At 46.2% G+C, this 14,837-nt stretch overlaps 1 protein-coding gene across 1 annotated transcript in view; it reads left to right on the plus strand.

Annotated features, from left to right (window-relative positions):
- Positions 1-255: 255 nt before the first annotated feature.
- macrod1 (mono-ADP ribosylhydrolase 1) overlaps positions 256-14,837 on the plus strand; it is a 115,477-nt gene continuing 100,895 nt past the window's right edge. Inside the window, exons 1-3 of the mRNA XM_079744410.1 lie at positions 256-868; positions 1,132-1,242; positions 7,021-7,119. Of these exons, the coding sequence (XP_079600536.1) occupies positions 376-868; positions 1,132-1,242; positions 7,021-7,119 (703 nt within the window). The 5' untranslated portion in view covers positions 256-375. The remainder of the gene's footprint in view (positions 869-1,131; positions 1,243-7,020; positions 7,120-14,837) is intronic.

Below are 14,837 nucleotides of genomic sequence, written 5' to 3' on the forward strand. Positions count from 1 at the left end.
CAAAAAGGATTTGCAAAATGTAAAACAATTCAACAGATGTATATTTTGATTGTTCTATTTCCACTCGGTAGATGGCGACATAGCCTGGGCCATCTCTTTTACAGTCGTGAAACGCAGCAGCCTAAATATGGGTCGGTGCTCCTGTTAGATATCCTCTTCCGCCCGCTATTGCGCACAAAACACCATATTAACATAATAATACTAGCTACAATGCAGGGTTGATGTAAATATCTTTGAATAAAAAACGGCTTTTTACTGCAACCCTCTTATTTTGGTAAATTCCCAGCGTCACCCGAAACAGAAACAGCACACGTTTGATTGTGGAACATTAAGAATCCAAAACGAAACCCAGTCACTGCATGAAGGCACTGGTCGATGTCACGCATTATTGTAGGCCTATTATTTACCCAATGCAACATGACATTTAAAACATCCATCCTCCTTCCACGTATCAGAATCCTATCATCAGCGGGTCGTCTGTCAGGTAATCGACTTGACTTCATGTATGTCAAAAGCATTCCAAGTACTGCAGGATTCCGTCCAAAACGACCCCTCGCTCTTCTGTTTGGATCGGGGAGGAGGAATGTATCAGCTGAGTGCAACTGGGGAAGTCTGCCGTTCGCCAAACAGTCAAGCACTGCGACCCGATGGAACAAGTTGTCAACAACAACCACGTTGCAGAAGGACGGGTTCACCCGTTCCCGTGAGAGGGGAGTTTTGCTTCGTAAAGTTGTCCTCGGCGCACTCGGGTTCGCCACCACTGCGGCCGTATGTGTCCACACCAGTGCCCGGGTCACCATGGCCGAAGGTACAGAATCCCTGACGGTTAACCTTGAGTCCGCTGAGGCAGACTGGAAGGAGACCAAGGGTGAGACGAAACTAAACCTGCACTGTAAACAATGTCCTCTAGACTAGAGAACCTCAGATTTGTATAAGTGCCCAAATTAGGTAACGTCCTATACAGTGGAAACTGCCCGGGGGTAATTACGGCAGTCACACTGAACTGAACGTGTAAACTTTAAGTGGGCTCCACTTTCCATGTTATCACGACGTACGATTCATCATCACTCACTCACTCACTCACTCACTCACTCACTCACTCACTCACTCACTCACTCGTCTCTTCTCCAGACCGGATGCTGTCCTTGCCGCTGGATGAGAGGCGGCGGTTCTACAGGACCCGTTGCTATACGTCACTGGACCAGGTCCCTGCGTGGAGTCCCTCTCCAGGCACCTCTTCAGGTCAGCGTGGCTTCACTGCACACAGCCTGGTCTAATAGCTCTCTGCTGGGCAGGTGCCACACAAAATCTACTACTTCTATATGATATGTGTTATTTTGTGAATCACGTGTACTGAGATCCTGACCGACGATACCGATTTCGATATTTAGAGTTGGTCGGTTGATATGTACATGTTCAACCAAATTCTCCTTGCTCTGTTAATCCACTGTTTTGTAATTTTTATTTCAAGGGATGAATGCAGACGGATGTATTTTATTTTTAGTGATAGGCTATATTGTGTCAGAATAGCATTATTTATTAATAAAATAATATTAAAGGCTGCAACATTTTTGATTTGATAATCATATGGTTTAATAGACTCTATAAGACGGGTCAAAACACCCAGCTTTCACAGCTTTAACCCGCCGATCTTAAAGATGACTGCTAGTAATAACTCAATGAACATTTACTCTTTTCCAAATGTATGAACGATGTCACAGAAGTCATCGTTTGGCTTTAAAAAAGGACAGAAAAAAAGTCTGCAGTCATATCATGTAAAAGCTTTGGGCCTAAGTTATTTATTTCATTTAGTCTCCAATGCTTCGTCAACATTCGTGTTTAACGCTCGATAGCTTGCATGTGACCATATCAGAATCGGCACCTTGGCGCGCATCACTGCGGCTTCTGTTGGGATCCATTGTATTAAAAACAGAATAAACGTAGTCTCTAATCTCCCGACGTGTTGTCTTTCCGCTACGCGACGCTGTCCGGCGCGGCGCTCTGTGTCTCGTCTGGTGTGACGCACTACACATCGAAGCTCTGCTGTCACTGAGTAGGACTCAGACCGAGAGAGGATGTGAGGCAAAATTACTTCCTCCAAACAGCACTTCACCATATGTTAGAAGAGTAGAGAGAAATATGGCAGATTAAGTTAATCTAGAGATAACGTGCACATATCGACCCCATCGACCAGTTGTTCAGATTTTAGTCTACCAATCTTTTCTTCGTTAACCACAGCCCTAGAAAATAAATCCACTGGTTCCTGACTTATTTAACTATAGGCTGATGCAAGATCAGCATGCCTCAAGTTTGGTTACAAATGAAATGTTGAGGCACAATTCTGACAACACAAATGGCAGATAACAACATATTGCAACTGCAACACTGAAAGAATGCCTGCCGGGGACTTAACCACTGTGGTGCTCCAAGAAGAAATCCCAGACCGTGCTTATTTTTGCGCTCAATAGAGAAAGAAATAAAGTTTAAAAAAAGATTCTGATGTCAAGGCTTATACATATGAATAAAAATAAAATACAAAGGGCCCAAGTTTGTTACGTTTCCAGCATTTCATTGCATGAGCTAGTTTGGAATTACCCCTGAATTCCACAGAAGGAACTGTTGGTAAAACTGCCCGCTTCCTACTCTGCGGAGCCAACCGAGGACACTGCAGGCCAACATCGGCAGATATTATTGGCCATCCGATATATTGGTCAGGCTCACTACGCAAAATGGCCGACAGGGAAGATGCTGTTATTACTTTTTAAGCACAAAGACAAACACCTGCTGCATCAGTATCATTGTCAACTGTTATTCAGTGTTGACATCTCAAAGATTTACCTTGTAAATGTATATGGTAAGAAGCATTACAGTGCAAACATACTCTTAAAGGGATACTTCACCCATTAAGAACCGGCGTTCTATCATTATAAAATCACTATTGAAATATAAAAAATATGTTTTTTTTCCCTCAGTCTAACCCAGTCTTCCCTTGGCCCAGCTTTCCTGATCTAATTTTCTCCCGAGATGACGTCAAATGACCGTTTGACGTCATCTCGGGAGAACTTTGCTTGCCTGCTGAAAGGGCCGAGGACTACAAACCACTGGTTCCGCAAATTTGTGATCCCACCAATAAGGAATGAGGGGGGGCGGGAGCTCGCGTATGAGATGTAAACACAATGTCCGCCATGTTTCTTCCCCGCAAGAACAAATTTGCAATGTGAAACAGCCGAGGTGGATTTTGAAAATCTATTGTTGGATTCGGACATTCAGGGCTATTAGTATGAGCCAGAATACAGCCAGGAAGAATTAACACAAATAGAGGAGGAGGCTTCTGCGGCTGCAGCTGAACAAGCCTTGCCTGAGGACGAGGAGCCGGAGCGCGTCGGTTTGCTCTGTTCGCCTATAGACACAACACAGAGTCCCTGTGCTGCAGCGAATTTTAGCGATGCCAGTTTCTTCTAGAATAAATGGCTGAATCTGGCGAGGACGGGGCCATGTGTGTAACCTCTCACCCAGGCTTTACGCCTCATCTGAACAGTTGGGTATTGGATACATATTTCCGGACCCAGAAAGTGAACTGGAAACGCCAGCCAAAGCCCGCCGGGAGAAACAGACGTCTGAGCATAGAGTAAGTGTTTGTTTTTTTACTAACACATTGGCTACAATAGTTTTGAGTCCTGGGGAACGTGACAATGTAGTTATCCGAAAGTAGCCGATCTTATTAGCAGAGCATAGGCTACGTCAGTTAGCTTTAAGTCTGTGTAATGCTGTATAGGCTACTCAAGGCATAATTTTTATTTTGCTTTGCTAATGTTGTTCTCTTTCTTTCTTAGACAATATCAGCTTCCTGTGTTGTGCAGGCCATCAGAGCTAATTACCCAGCACAAGATGGGCAGTACCGTGGCTACCAGGAGGCAGTTGATGCTCAAGATGAGCTGTGACTATTTTGACTCTAGCAAACGCACCCTACACGTTTTGTTTTTGTAAATAGTTCACATTTTTAATGAATAAAACTGAAACAATAAATTCATGTTGGTTGTTGTGATTTGTTTACTAACCCAAGTGCTGTTATACTAAAGTAGGCCTACTGTATAAGATAAACACTTATTTCAACTGGGGAGAAAAGGTTGAGTACAAATACTTGATATGCTGAGCTACTGTAATTAGCAAATGATTTTATGCTGTACAGTAATATACAAATGATGCATTTGAAAAAACGAGGGCAGAAGTCTAAACTAGTCAACATATCATGGGGATATGTTTGCACAAAGTTTGCTTGTGCTACCACTCGCGCTAGGACCATGGGTCCTTCCCCCTCCAAACAGAAACAGGCGGACGGTGCAGCGGGCGCAATGCACTGTGGGAGTTGGAGGATTTCTTACTTTTCAGCCAGAGAGACACTTTCTGCCTTTTCTCAGGCTAGGATACATAGAATTATTTACTTCATATAACCTTCGTATCTCCACCGGTGAAGTATCCCTTTAATATTCACATAAAATCAGATATATAATCATACCTACTGGTAATTAATGAATGAAGAAGCATTATCCTATCAAAGCACACATGGCCATGACAGCAAACCTGGTCATCGTTGATGTGAACACTTAAAGACTAGGACTATATAAACAAAGTAGGCCAGAAAAACATTATGTATTTCCTATACTTATAACTTTGGTCAAAGATTTAACATTACAATTCATCCATAATATCATAACATGCTAAAGGCACTACCCTTTGGTTAATTATTAATGTTTTTCCACTTGGTTCCAGCAGAGCAACAAATTAAAAGTATATTTAGAGAGGCCTCTGGACACCTTGGTTCATGTGATCCACATAACCTATCCCATTGTCTAATGTTATATCACATAGATGTATACAAATATATATTAATATTAACATGATTATTCAGCAAATAATGATCACAGTGGCATGATAGACATGAGCTGAGCGTCCAGCTAGGGGAGCACTATACATACACATTACACATGACTTTGAGCTCTCAGCTCGCAGCTAAAAGGCCCGGACTCACATGTGCACGGCATGCATCACAGAGACGCCGAGGCACGGTTAAAAAGATTCAAGCTGGGAATTGGTATTGGTGTCGTCGGCTTTACTTAACCTCACCTTGGGTTGACATGTCTGAGAACAGAGAAAAAAATGAACACAGGAACTTCAAAGTCATAGAAAGCAATGAAGATTAATACATTGAAACATGATAACGATATTTATAACAATTTGTTTAACATTCCAAGCAATTGTATGTAGCTCTCTTTCACTTGCTCCCTTGATTTCTCACTCTCTTTTTCTCTCTCTCTCTCTCTCTCTCTCTCTCTCTCTCTTTCTCTCTCCCTCCATTTATCACTGAGAAAAGGTTTGTTTGAAGCCTCGCCCTTCATCATAAATCAAAGAGTTCATTATTAACCCAAGACAAGGACAATGCATTGAAATTATTTTCCCTCTTCTCATTTCTCTGGCAGCCAATTATCACAGTCTTTACTGTGATTTCAAAGTAGACAATGAGCTGTGTGTGTGTGTGTGTGTGTGTGTGTGTATTTGTACTTCTCTTTGTGTGTGTGTGTGTGTGTGTGTGTGTGTGTGTGTGTGTGTGTGTGTGTGTGTGTGTGTGTGTGTGTGTGTGTGTGTGTGTTTCTTTATGTAGTTCTGTCTGGCATACAAATGGTAATCATGGTGTGGATGAATCCATGTCATTGTTTTTATCCTAATTGATTAGTTGATTGAGAAGAAATACATTATCTGATAATACTAATAAGTTATATTCCTGTAATCTTAGATAAAGGCAAGGGGTTCCATATCATCTCAGACAAAGTGGTTTCAATGTCATGATTGATATGGTGACGCATTGAGGACTTTCTAAACAGAAGAGGGACATCAGCTGGACCCTCACAAAGACAACAATCCTCTTAACAAGTCAACACCTATTTAGAACTTGTTTTCTGGTCACTATCACAAGAGAATAGAGATGAACCGAAGATGGGTTTGCCTTTATCTTCAAATGTAGATATTGTTAAAGCAATATTTATCAGTTTATTGTTGTTTTTGTGTTTTTTATTCTGCTCCATGCAAGTAAACGGAGGTTCAAAACGTGGGGAAGTGGGTCTGAGACAAATGTGCATAATGGCTGAACTATAGCTTTCACAATGCCTGGTCTAGTCTGAATGGTTCATTTTATTACTTCTAAAATAATTTGACATAACACGACACATTGTTATGTCTTGGCGCCAGAAACTTAGCCCCGTTTAACCTTAGCTTCAAGGAAGAGGTGGCCAGCGTGTCTGCGTCCAGGACGATGAGAAAGCCAAATCAGGCTGGAGATGGACTCCTCCAGAATGGAGAGGAATGAGCAGTGGATGCACAGAGAGCAAGGTGATCTCCAATGAGATGGAGGACTTCCGGCTGGTGATGTAAGATATGGTAATGATAAGAAAGGAGGGCATAGAGAGAGGCATCCCTCAGTGAGGCAAAAACAACCTGAAGACTCTCCACATGGAGCTGAATGTCAACCAGAAACCGACAGCTCCCCACAAGACGGACCTAAGTGCTGAGGCCGATGTCTGGACCTGAAGTCTGTTTGGACCTGCTGGGACAGAAATGGAAACTGCAGCTGTTTCAGAAAAAAGCCATGCGTACAAAGAGAGAATGTGAAGTCCAGGATTCACTACAGTCCCCTGAACGCCTGCTGACCAGACGGGGTCAAGCAGACCCCTGTAGCTTAACCGAGGGGCTTGTTGCTGTGGTTCTGCCTGGGCTTCGTCACACCTTACAAACATGGTTACATTTAGCCGTTACTCATGTTAAACCTTACAGCAGCACTAGTTTATACAGAGGATCCCAGTTACTATGGCAATGATACTTCCAGATGTCCAATTTCACACGGCTTCAAAATAGAGTGTCTCACGGTATGAAAATATAAAGGTAAAACTGACAACTCATAAACTGTGTGTGCGTGTGTGCGTGTGTGTGTGTGTGTGTGTGTGTACGTGTGTGTGTGTGTGTGTGTAGAGCATCAACGGTGCCCCAGGAACAAGAAGCTGGACGGCCGGATCTCCCTTCACACGGGTGACATCACACAGCTGGAGGTGGACGCCATCGTGAACGCAGGTGTGTGAGAGAAAGAGAGAGAGAGAGGGGGAGAGAGGGGGAGAGTGAGAGAGAGGGGGGGGAGAGAGAGCGAGATAGAGCGCCTCTCTCGATAAGATCGGATACGATTAGCATTCATTGAGGGGTTTGAGTCACATCCAAGGTACCCACTTACTCCCTCTCTGAGATTCGTCTGCCACGAGTCACGCCCGGACATGTGCCTCCCCCTCTTAGACGCTCACCCCGTCAACCCATTTCCCATTTACCTTGATCAGCTGGCGACAGAGCGGCTGGCGTTGAAGGCTGAGCACAGAGCTGCCTCACTGGTCGGGCTGAGAGTCACACTCCTGAGCCATCAAAGGCTAGCAGGGTTGAGTTAGTGATGGTTGATGAGCCTCTGGTTTACCTTATACACACACAAAGGCAAATGTATAGCCGCTTGAGAAGCTGCTTGAATATTTAACACTGAACACTTGTGTTAAGGTCAGAACTTGCCCTCTACTTTTACGTTTGCGCTTGTGTGCCTGTGTATGTGCGTGAGTATGTGTCTGCATATTCATAGATAAGTGGCTTTTCACATTTAAAAAGGTCACAAACAGATTGAGCCCGATGCATTCTCTATGGGGCTGAACCGTCAGATGTGAGAGTAGCTCGTCATTACATTTCCAGTGACTATAGCAACGATACAGCAGTGTTTACAACCGGCTCTCACTGAATCATCCAAACATTCATCGGCAGCGGGTCGCACGATGAGCCACCGCACCTGTTCGCATCAGCCGCTGGAGCTGCCACTGAAGTGCTGCACTACCTCACTTGACCTTCAGGGGGTGCCAGGAAACTACCCATAGCACGGAGCCTATGTTCCTCAAAAAGGCTATTTGGGCATTTAGGGAAATGTAATCTGTGGTTTGGCTCTGGTTTGGCACCGGGGGAAGGAGAGGTGGGCCAGCATGCAGAAATGATGCCCGATGATGGGTCTCAGCCACCGAATTGATGGATTTTCATTGGCAGCTGATAGTCGACAGGTGTAAGCCGAGCCAGCGGCGAATGAATATGCGAATCATTAACTGTGGTTTATGCACAGTGTGTGGTGTGTGTGTGTGGGGGGATGTGTGTGTGTGTGTGTGTGTGTGTGTGTGGGTGTGTGTGTGTGTGTGAGAGTGGTTAATGACTATCTGTGCATTAGTAAGCACATGTGGATGATTACGAGCATCATCGTTGCATGGTTGATTTAGATTGTGAGAGATCTGGTGTATGCAATAAAATTGTGTGTGGTTGTGTGTGTGTGTGTGTGTGTGTGTGTGTGTGTGTGTGTGTGTGTGTGTTTGTGTGACTTGGATTTGCAAGTGTTTAACGAGAGTGTCGGAGGAATGGTGTCTTTAGGTGCCTCATCTGTGTGTGTGTGTGTGTGTGTGTGTGTGTGTGCGTGTGTGTGTGTGTGTGTGTGTGTGTTAATGTGAGGGTGATTTAGTCTTATGTAAATGAGTGTGGAGTGTGCCTCATTGTGTTGGTGTGTGTGTGTGTCACGCTTAAGCTAAGTCATGTGTGTCACAACCATGTGTGTGTGTTTAGGTGATTAGGTCTGGAGTGTGTGTTGTGTGTGTGTGTGTGTGTGTGTGTGTGTGTGGGGGGGGGGGGGGGATTTGGTCCGGTGTTTAACAGGGGTCTTTTTACAGACTCCCGCTATGCAAAGTGGCAGTGAATTAACAGGCGGAGGCAGCGGGTAAAGTGTCATTTAGCAGCCGGGCAACGCAAGGTGAGGGGGGAGGGGGGAGGGGGGAGGGGGGAGGCCGAGACCCACTAAAGGGGGGGGGACGTGACTAAGAAGCAACCCGCCGGAGCGTGACTCTCTGGGCTGGAGGAAGAGGAGAGGAGAAGAGATGAAGAATAAAATAGAGACGATTAAAGATGGGAGGGGGGGAGGAGGGGAGAGAGAATACAATAAAATGAAAGGAGAAAGAATAAAAAGAGGAAGGAATAGAGGATGCAAAATAGCCACCGGGCGCGCTTATCTCTCGCCACATTGCCATGGCAACAGGCGGGTGCTGCGTGCCTTTTCAGGGCTAGGACTTGGGGAGGGGAAAGGGGGGTTTGGGGGGGTTTTAGGGACGGCGGGGCTAAGGGGTGGAGGTTGGCGGGTCACCCTGTGAGTGAACGGCCAGGCCGGGGGCCGCGACACCCCCTGGTGGGACGTCACGTTGCCAGGGGTGACCACGCAGCTGACCTCCCCGTCTCGGATGAGGGGTCTGACAGACTGCAGGAGGCCCTGAGTGATACCAGTCACACTTAGAGAGACACGGCCGCGCCGCGCCGGGGGAACATCCCCCCCGGGTCACGTGACGAGGACGCGGGGAGGGAGGGAGACCGAGGGGCCCTCTCTGACGAATCAGAATGGGTTTGAAAACACTTCGGAGATTCGTGATGCAGATAGAGCTGTTGTCTCCGTCTCAACAGGCAGGGGCGTTTGTACGAAGGACGCAGACACCCGTTGATGAGGACCTCATTCGGAGGTCATGTACTCCAACCTGGATATAGGGTCTCGTCTCGACGGAGTCTCCCACGGCAGCGCGGTCGAGTCCAGTGCTCAGTCTGTACGTGTCCAGTCGCCAACCTCTGTAAGGCCAGGGGGGCGTGCACTTTTCTCTGAAACATACACAACTGCCATGCTGTGCCTGCGTCTTTTGCCATCCTCCCCAAACCGCTCTATCGTTAAACTTGATCTGTGAACTGCCTCCGACGTCTCAATGACGAGTATGTTATGAAACAGACAAGCTTTTAAATCTAGATACGATCCAGATTCAAAGGTGTCTGTAGAATCTCAATTTGTCTCCCGTAAACGGGGGGGGATGGAGAGAGTGAGAGTGAGGGTTTAAAAACAACTTTCCAAAAACAATGACGAGTGCCTTTGTTCCGCTGCGGCGGTTTCCTGGAAGGCTGCCGGTTCGACGCCCGGAGCTTTAGGGCTGCCGTGTTACCAAGAGGTGGCTCTGTGTCGCTCCTCCCAGAAAGTGGATTCTTCCTGACTTAACGAAAGGTCTCAGAGCTTTATTCTCTCCCCAAGGCAGCAAACAATGCAATTGAGGCCAATTATATGCTATACAGGCGGTTGTGTAGCGTGTGTGTGTGCGTGTGTGTGTGTTTGTGTGTGTGTTGGGGGGCGGGGAGTAGCAAGTGGTTGCAAGAGTCAGTCACACGTATGCAGACCGAAACACACACACGCACAAACACTCAACACTTATTTTTTTCCGTGAAAAGAAGAAGCAAACAATAAACACAATGCCAGGTTTACAGCACAAATATTTTCATATTTTCTTTTCCCATCAAACCCCTTAACAATAACATTGCAATTATTTTTATAAGAAATTAATATAGATGTATATATATATATATATTAAATATGTGTATGTATGATAAAAAAAGAACAAGGAGAACACAACGAATACCAATACAACAATACTACCAATGAAATGAGTAAGATGATAATAATAAGATAATGATCATCTTATTATGATGATCATTTATCTTATTATTTCATATGATGATTGAAATAAATGTCAAATGAAAAAGGAAAACCTCAGTTTCAAGTTGTTTATATCTGGCCAAGAGGGGAAGAAGCACGTTAATCAGGGGTCCGCTGCAGGCGAGTGGACCCCTGCGGACGATATCATGTAGATACAATCATTCAGGACTCAGGAGGAAGATCAGATTAGCCACTAACATAGGAGACACCGGGTGGCCACTTTTCTAGAAAGTGCTCGCTAGACCCTCTGAGTGTAAACTTTATCTTTTCTAGATGCAGAAACCCCTCAACGCATTTAAGTCTTAACTCAAAAAGGCATAACACACATTGTATCCAAGGTATCTAAAATATGCACCATTACAAGTAACACACACTAACACACACACACAAACACACACACACAGACACAGGTACATGACGTGCAGAGCAAATGAACAGGTCCAAACGCAGGGGAAAGTGAACCCCTCTCCACTTCCAATGCTGATTCAAGGCCTTCAAGCATCCATAATGAGATCCGACCCATTACTTTTATTCACAGACCTTTAATTGAGGGTCATTACAACATAAAAATTGACATATCATCTATGAAGCCATTAGCATATTAGAAAGTAGTGCACGGCCGGCAGACAATTTACTCTCTGCTCTCCGGAGCGGGGTCTGGAGAATCAGCCGCTCCACTCAAGCACCTTTCAGCTGCGGCCGCCCAGCTCAGGTCAGGTTGAGTCAGCCTCCTCGCTCTCCATCCTGAACGGCTACAACGCCTCTTAAACAGCCTGCCTCCGCTGCTTGGCTTCCGATTCCGATGTTGAGATGTGCTTCTGAATAATGCATGCTATCGGTTCGTCTCAACTGCCTTCTGTCATTCAGCCTCCTGCCAGCCCCCCCATCCCGCCCACCCAGTGTTGATTGATCCAGGTGGGGTGTAGGCCAACGCGATGAGGCGGAGCTGGGCGTGGCAATGGCTCTGTCGTTGTGTCGCGTCGCTCTCAATAAAGATTGGATTTACAGTAACCCGCCCCTCCCCCACCTCACTCACCGCCCCTTCCACCTCATCTCCTGTCAGTATCCTCCCCCCCCCCCCACCCCCCCCACCCCGAACCTGCACACACACAAACACACACACACACAGACACACAGTTGTGTACAACTTTACAGCCGGTGGCTCCTGCTTGGTCCTATAAAACACCACAAACATAAAAACCCACAAGCACTTAAGAGCCATCCTCAGGAGAGGGTGGGGGGAGGGGGGGGCAGAAACATCCCCCTATTTATGCCCCTCAATCATTCCATCCTGGGGGGGGGAGAGAGAGACAGAGTAAGGAGAGAAGGGAAGATGGAGAGGGGGATATATTGTCTCTGATGGGTCTAGCTGATTAAGATGGATTAGGCTACGAAATGTCATTGGACTGATGAGTTTTTTGTGTCAGTGTGTGCGTGTGTGTGTGTGGCATGTGTTAGTGTGTGTGTTTGCTCGTCTGCACGCACCAGACCAAGGCCCTGCATACGTACATGGGTATGATGTCTGCAGCAGCAAACTTTACATTTCACCCTTTTTCCAAATTGATTAAATGCTAATTTGTCACACTCTGACAAGCTCTGTTTTTTCTTTTGCACCCTGCAGTTATTATTTTCCTGGGTGTTTGAAACTCTGCACTCCCTTACTTTGCCACATGATGCCGTGTTAATGGTGTCAGAATCTGATGCCAATTATTTAGACACACCTTTCCCACAAGTTAATTCAAAGTATTTATTTATGGATTGCTAGTGGACAAGTTTGCAGGGATTTTTATAAAGTGTTCACGAAAGCTTGAATCGGAACGCGTTGACATTTGAAGAGATCTAGGGAGGAGAGGGGGGATTTCTTCCCTGTGGTGTCGTCCCCTTTGTGATACTGCTTCAGTACCGTTGTTGTGTATGAGCTTTATACTGAGCTGTTTGTGTTTGTATATGAAATGCACCGCACACCGTGGCGTTGTACTATAAGTGTCCTAGATTAATTCCCTTCTCTCGAACGTCATAATCAACTGCTGCCCCGGACAGAGCACTGCAATTTACACATCCACAAACACACGCACACACATATACACACACACACACATACACCGAGGAGCTTAAGGCCTCCTCGTACGCTGCCATCAACATTAACCGCTGCCCAAACAGAGTTCCACACATCCACACACACCCAGACGACACAGAGTATACTTAAACTACAAAATCACCAAAGAACTCCAGCTGCGTTCAGAGCAGAGTGGAAAATTCACAAACTGGTTGGCTGAGAACATAGGATTAAACTCTAAATGTCGGATTCAAGTAACGGTGACAATATGGCATCGATGACTTTGTTGAGGATCATGTAAGAAATATATTACATTATATCACGTTTAAAAGGAAAATAATGACTTTGGATTTACCAACCTTTCAAGGGAACCTATAGTTATTTTTTTCTCCCAGTGCGTGTCAGAGAGTTAATGTGACAGCAAAGCAAGTAGATCAGTCTTTTTCGGCCTGACTCTAAAACACCTTCCCTAAAATCATGTCGTGCTTCTGCAAGTGTTAAATGGCTTTCCGGTACGTGCTTCTCATAGCCCCAGATTCAGAAGTTTGAGAGGGTATTGGAGTGAGTGTGTGTGCATGTGTGTCTGTGTGTGAGTGCTTGTGTGTGTCCCTCATATGTTTATGTCTGCACGGAGAGTGTGTGTGTGTGTTTGTGTGTGGGTGTGGGTGTGGGTGTGGGTGTGTGTGTCTGACTTCAGGATAAGGCAACATGTGTGCAGCAAGTGTAAACAGCTGCACCTGCTCACCCATCAGCCGGGGCGTGGTGCGTGTGTGTGTCTGCGTGCGGATGTGTGTGTGTGTGGGAGAGTGTCTGTGTGTGGGCGCCATGTATTACTGCTCTACAGGTCAGAGATAAAGCCGGTGGTCACCTCTGGAAACGCTCTCTCCGTGTCGGCGGCTGAGAGATACAAGATTAGAGGCAGCAGCTTCCTGGCCTGTGGCTGACTGACAGTCAGAGAGAGAGAGAGAGAGAGAGAGAGGGAGAGGGCGAGAGAGAGGGAGTTACTACTCACAGGAAGGTAGGCAGCCCAGAAGGACCATGGCAATGATTGACAGACAGATGGATGAAGGCAATGCTTGATTATGTTTTTTTACACAGACAGAAAGAGAGGGATGGAGAGAGAGAGATGTGGAGACACGGGAGCCATGCCTCGTGGCGTTGGTTAAGAGGCGGGAGACGTGGCACACAGGAAGGACCAAGAGGAGGAGAAAACATGCAGGTGTCGGCAGTGAAAAAGCCAGAGGAGCAGAGGCTATGGAGGGGGGGGGGGGCTAGATGAGGTAAAGGGGATGAACACTGCCGTACCCATTTCATAAAGCGTTGTGGAGGGGATAATACCCCCCCCCCGCCAGGTGGATGGCCCTTAACAAGAGCATTACTGCACTTCGCCATAAGCCACGGCCTCACAAGAAGGATCCTAGCAGCTAGCTTTAGTCAGCGAGGATTAGTGCTCGACAAAAAATAACCACTCACCTCTCCCTCTCCCCTCTCCCCTCTCCCTCTCCCCTCTCCTCTCCTCTCTCCCTCTCCCTCTCCCTTCTCCCTCTCCCTCTCCCCTCTCTCTCATCCCTATTCTCTCCTCTCCTCCCACTCCCATCAATCCCCTCGTCTCCCCTCTCCACACCTCCTGTCTCTCCCCTCTCCTCCCTCTCCTGGCTCAGCAAACATCTTGGAATGCAATTGGCAAAAATGTTAGTCCTTTGTGTCCTTTATATTTCTCAATCGTCAGAGATGGTCTCAGAATAGTCCTCTGCGCGCTGCCTGTCTGTCTTTTGTGTATTTAATTGAGCCTAAAGCTCATTGTTTTACAGAGACGGCTGGTTGAACGAACGGGAGCGTCCTGTGATTGTTCAGCAGCGCTGAATAAAGTCTCAGTGATTAGCCTTTAAAGCCACACAGTCTTTATAACGATCTCTCCTCATTAAATATCCATGACATGAGTACAGCGATGATGGCTGTTTTGACTCTGTTTCTAAACTGCCGTGCCGGCGATCGCGTCGTCGTTAGCCATTGTTTATTTGTCCTGTTGCTTGGACTTTAAAGGCGTCCATGTGGGTTCGATTTTTTATTTGGGTTAGATTTTTATTACAACGGGAAGGCTCTTGGAAATGTCCCGCAGCGCATGTCTTAAGTCTTTTAGGCGGTGCTATTGCTTTGATATTT

The sequence above is a fragment of the Pollachius pollachius genome, assembly GCF_949987615.1.
Source record: "Pollachius pollachius genome assembly, chromosome: 10".
NCBI classification, from domain to species: Eukaryota; Metazoa; Chordata; class Actinopteri; order Gadiformes; family Gadidae; genus Pollachius; species Pollachius pollachius.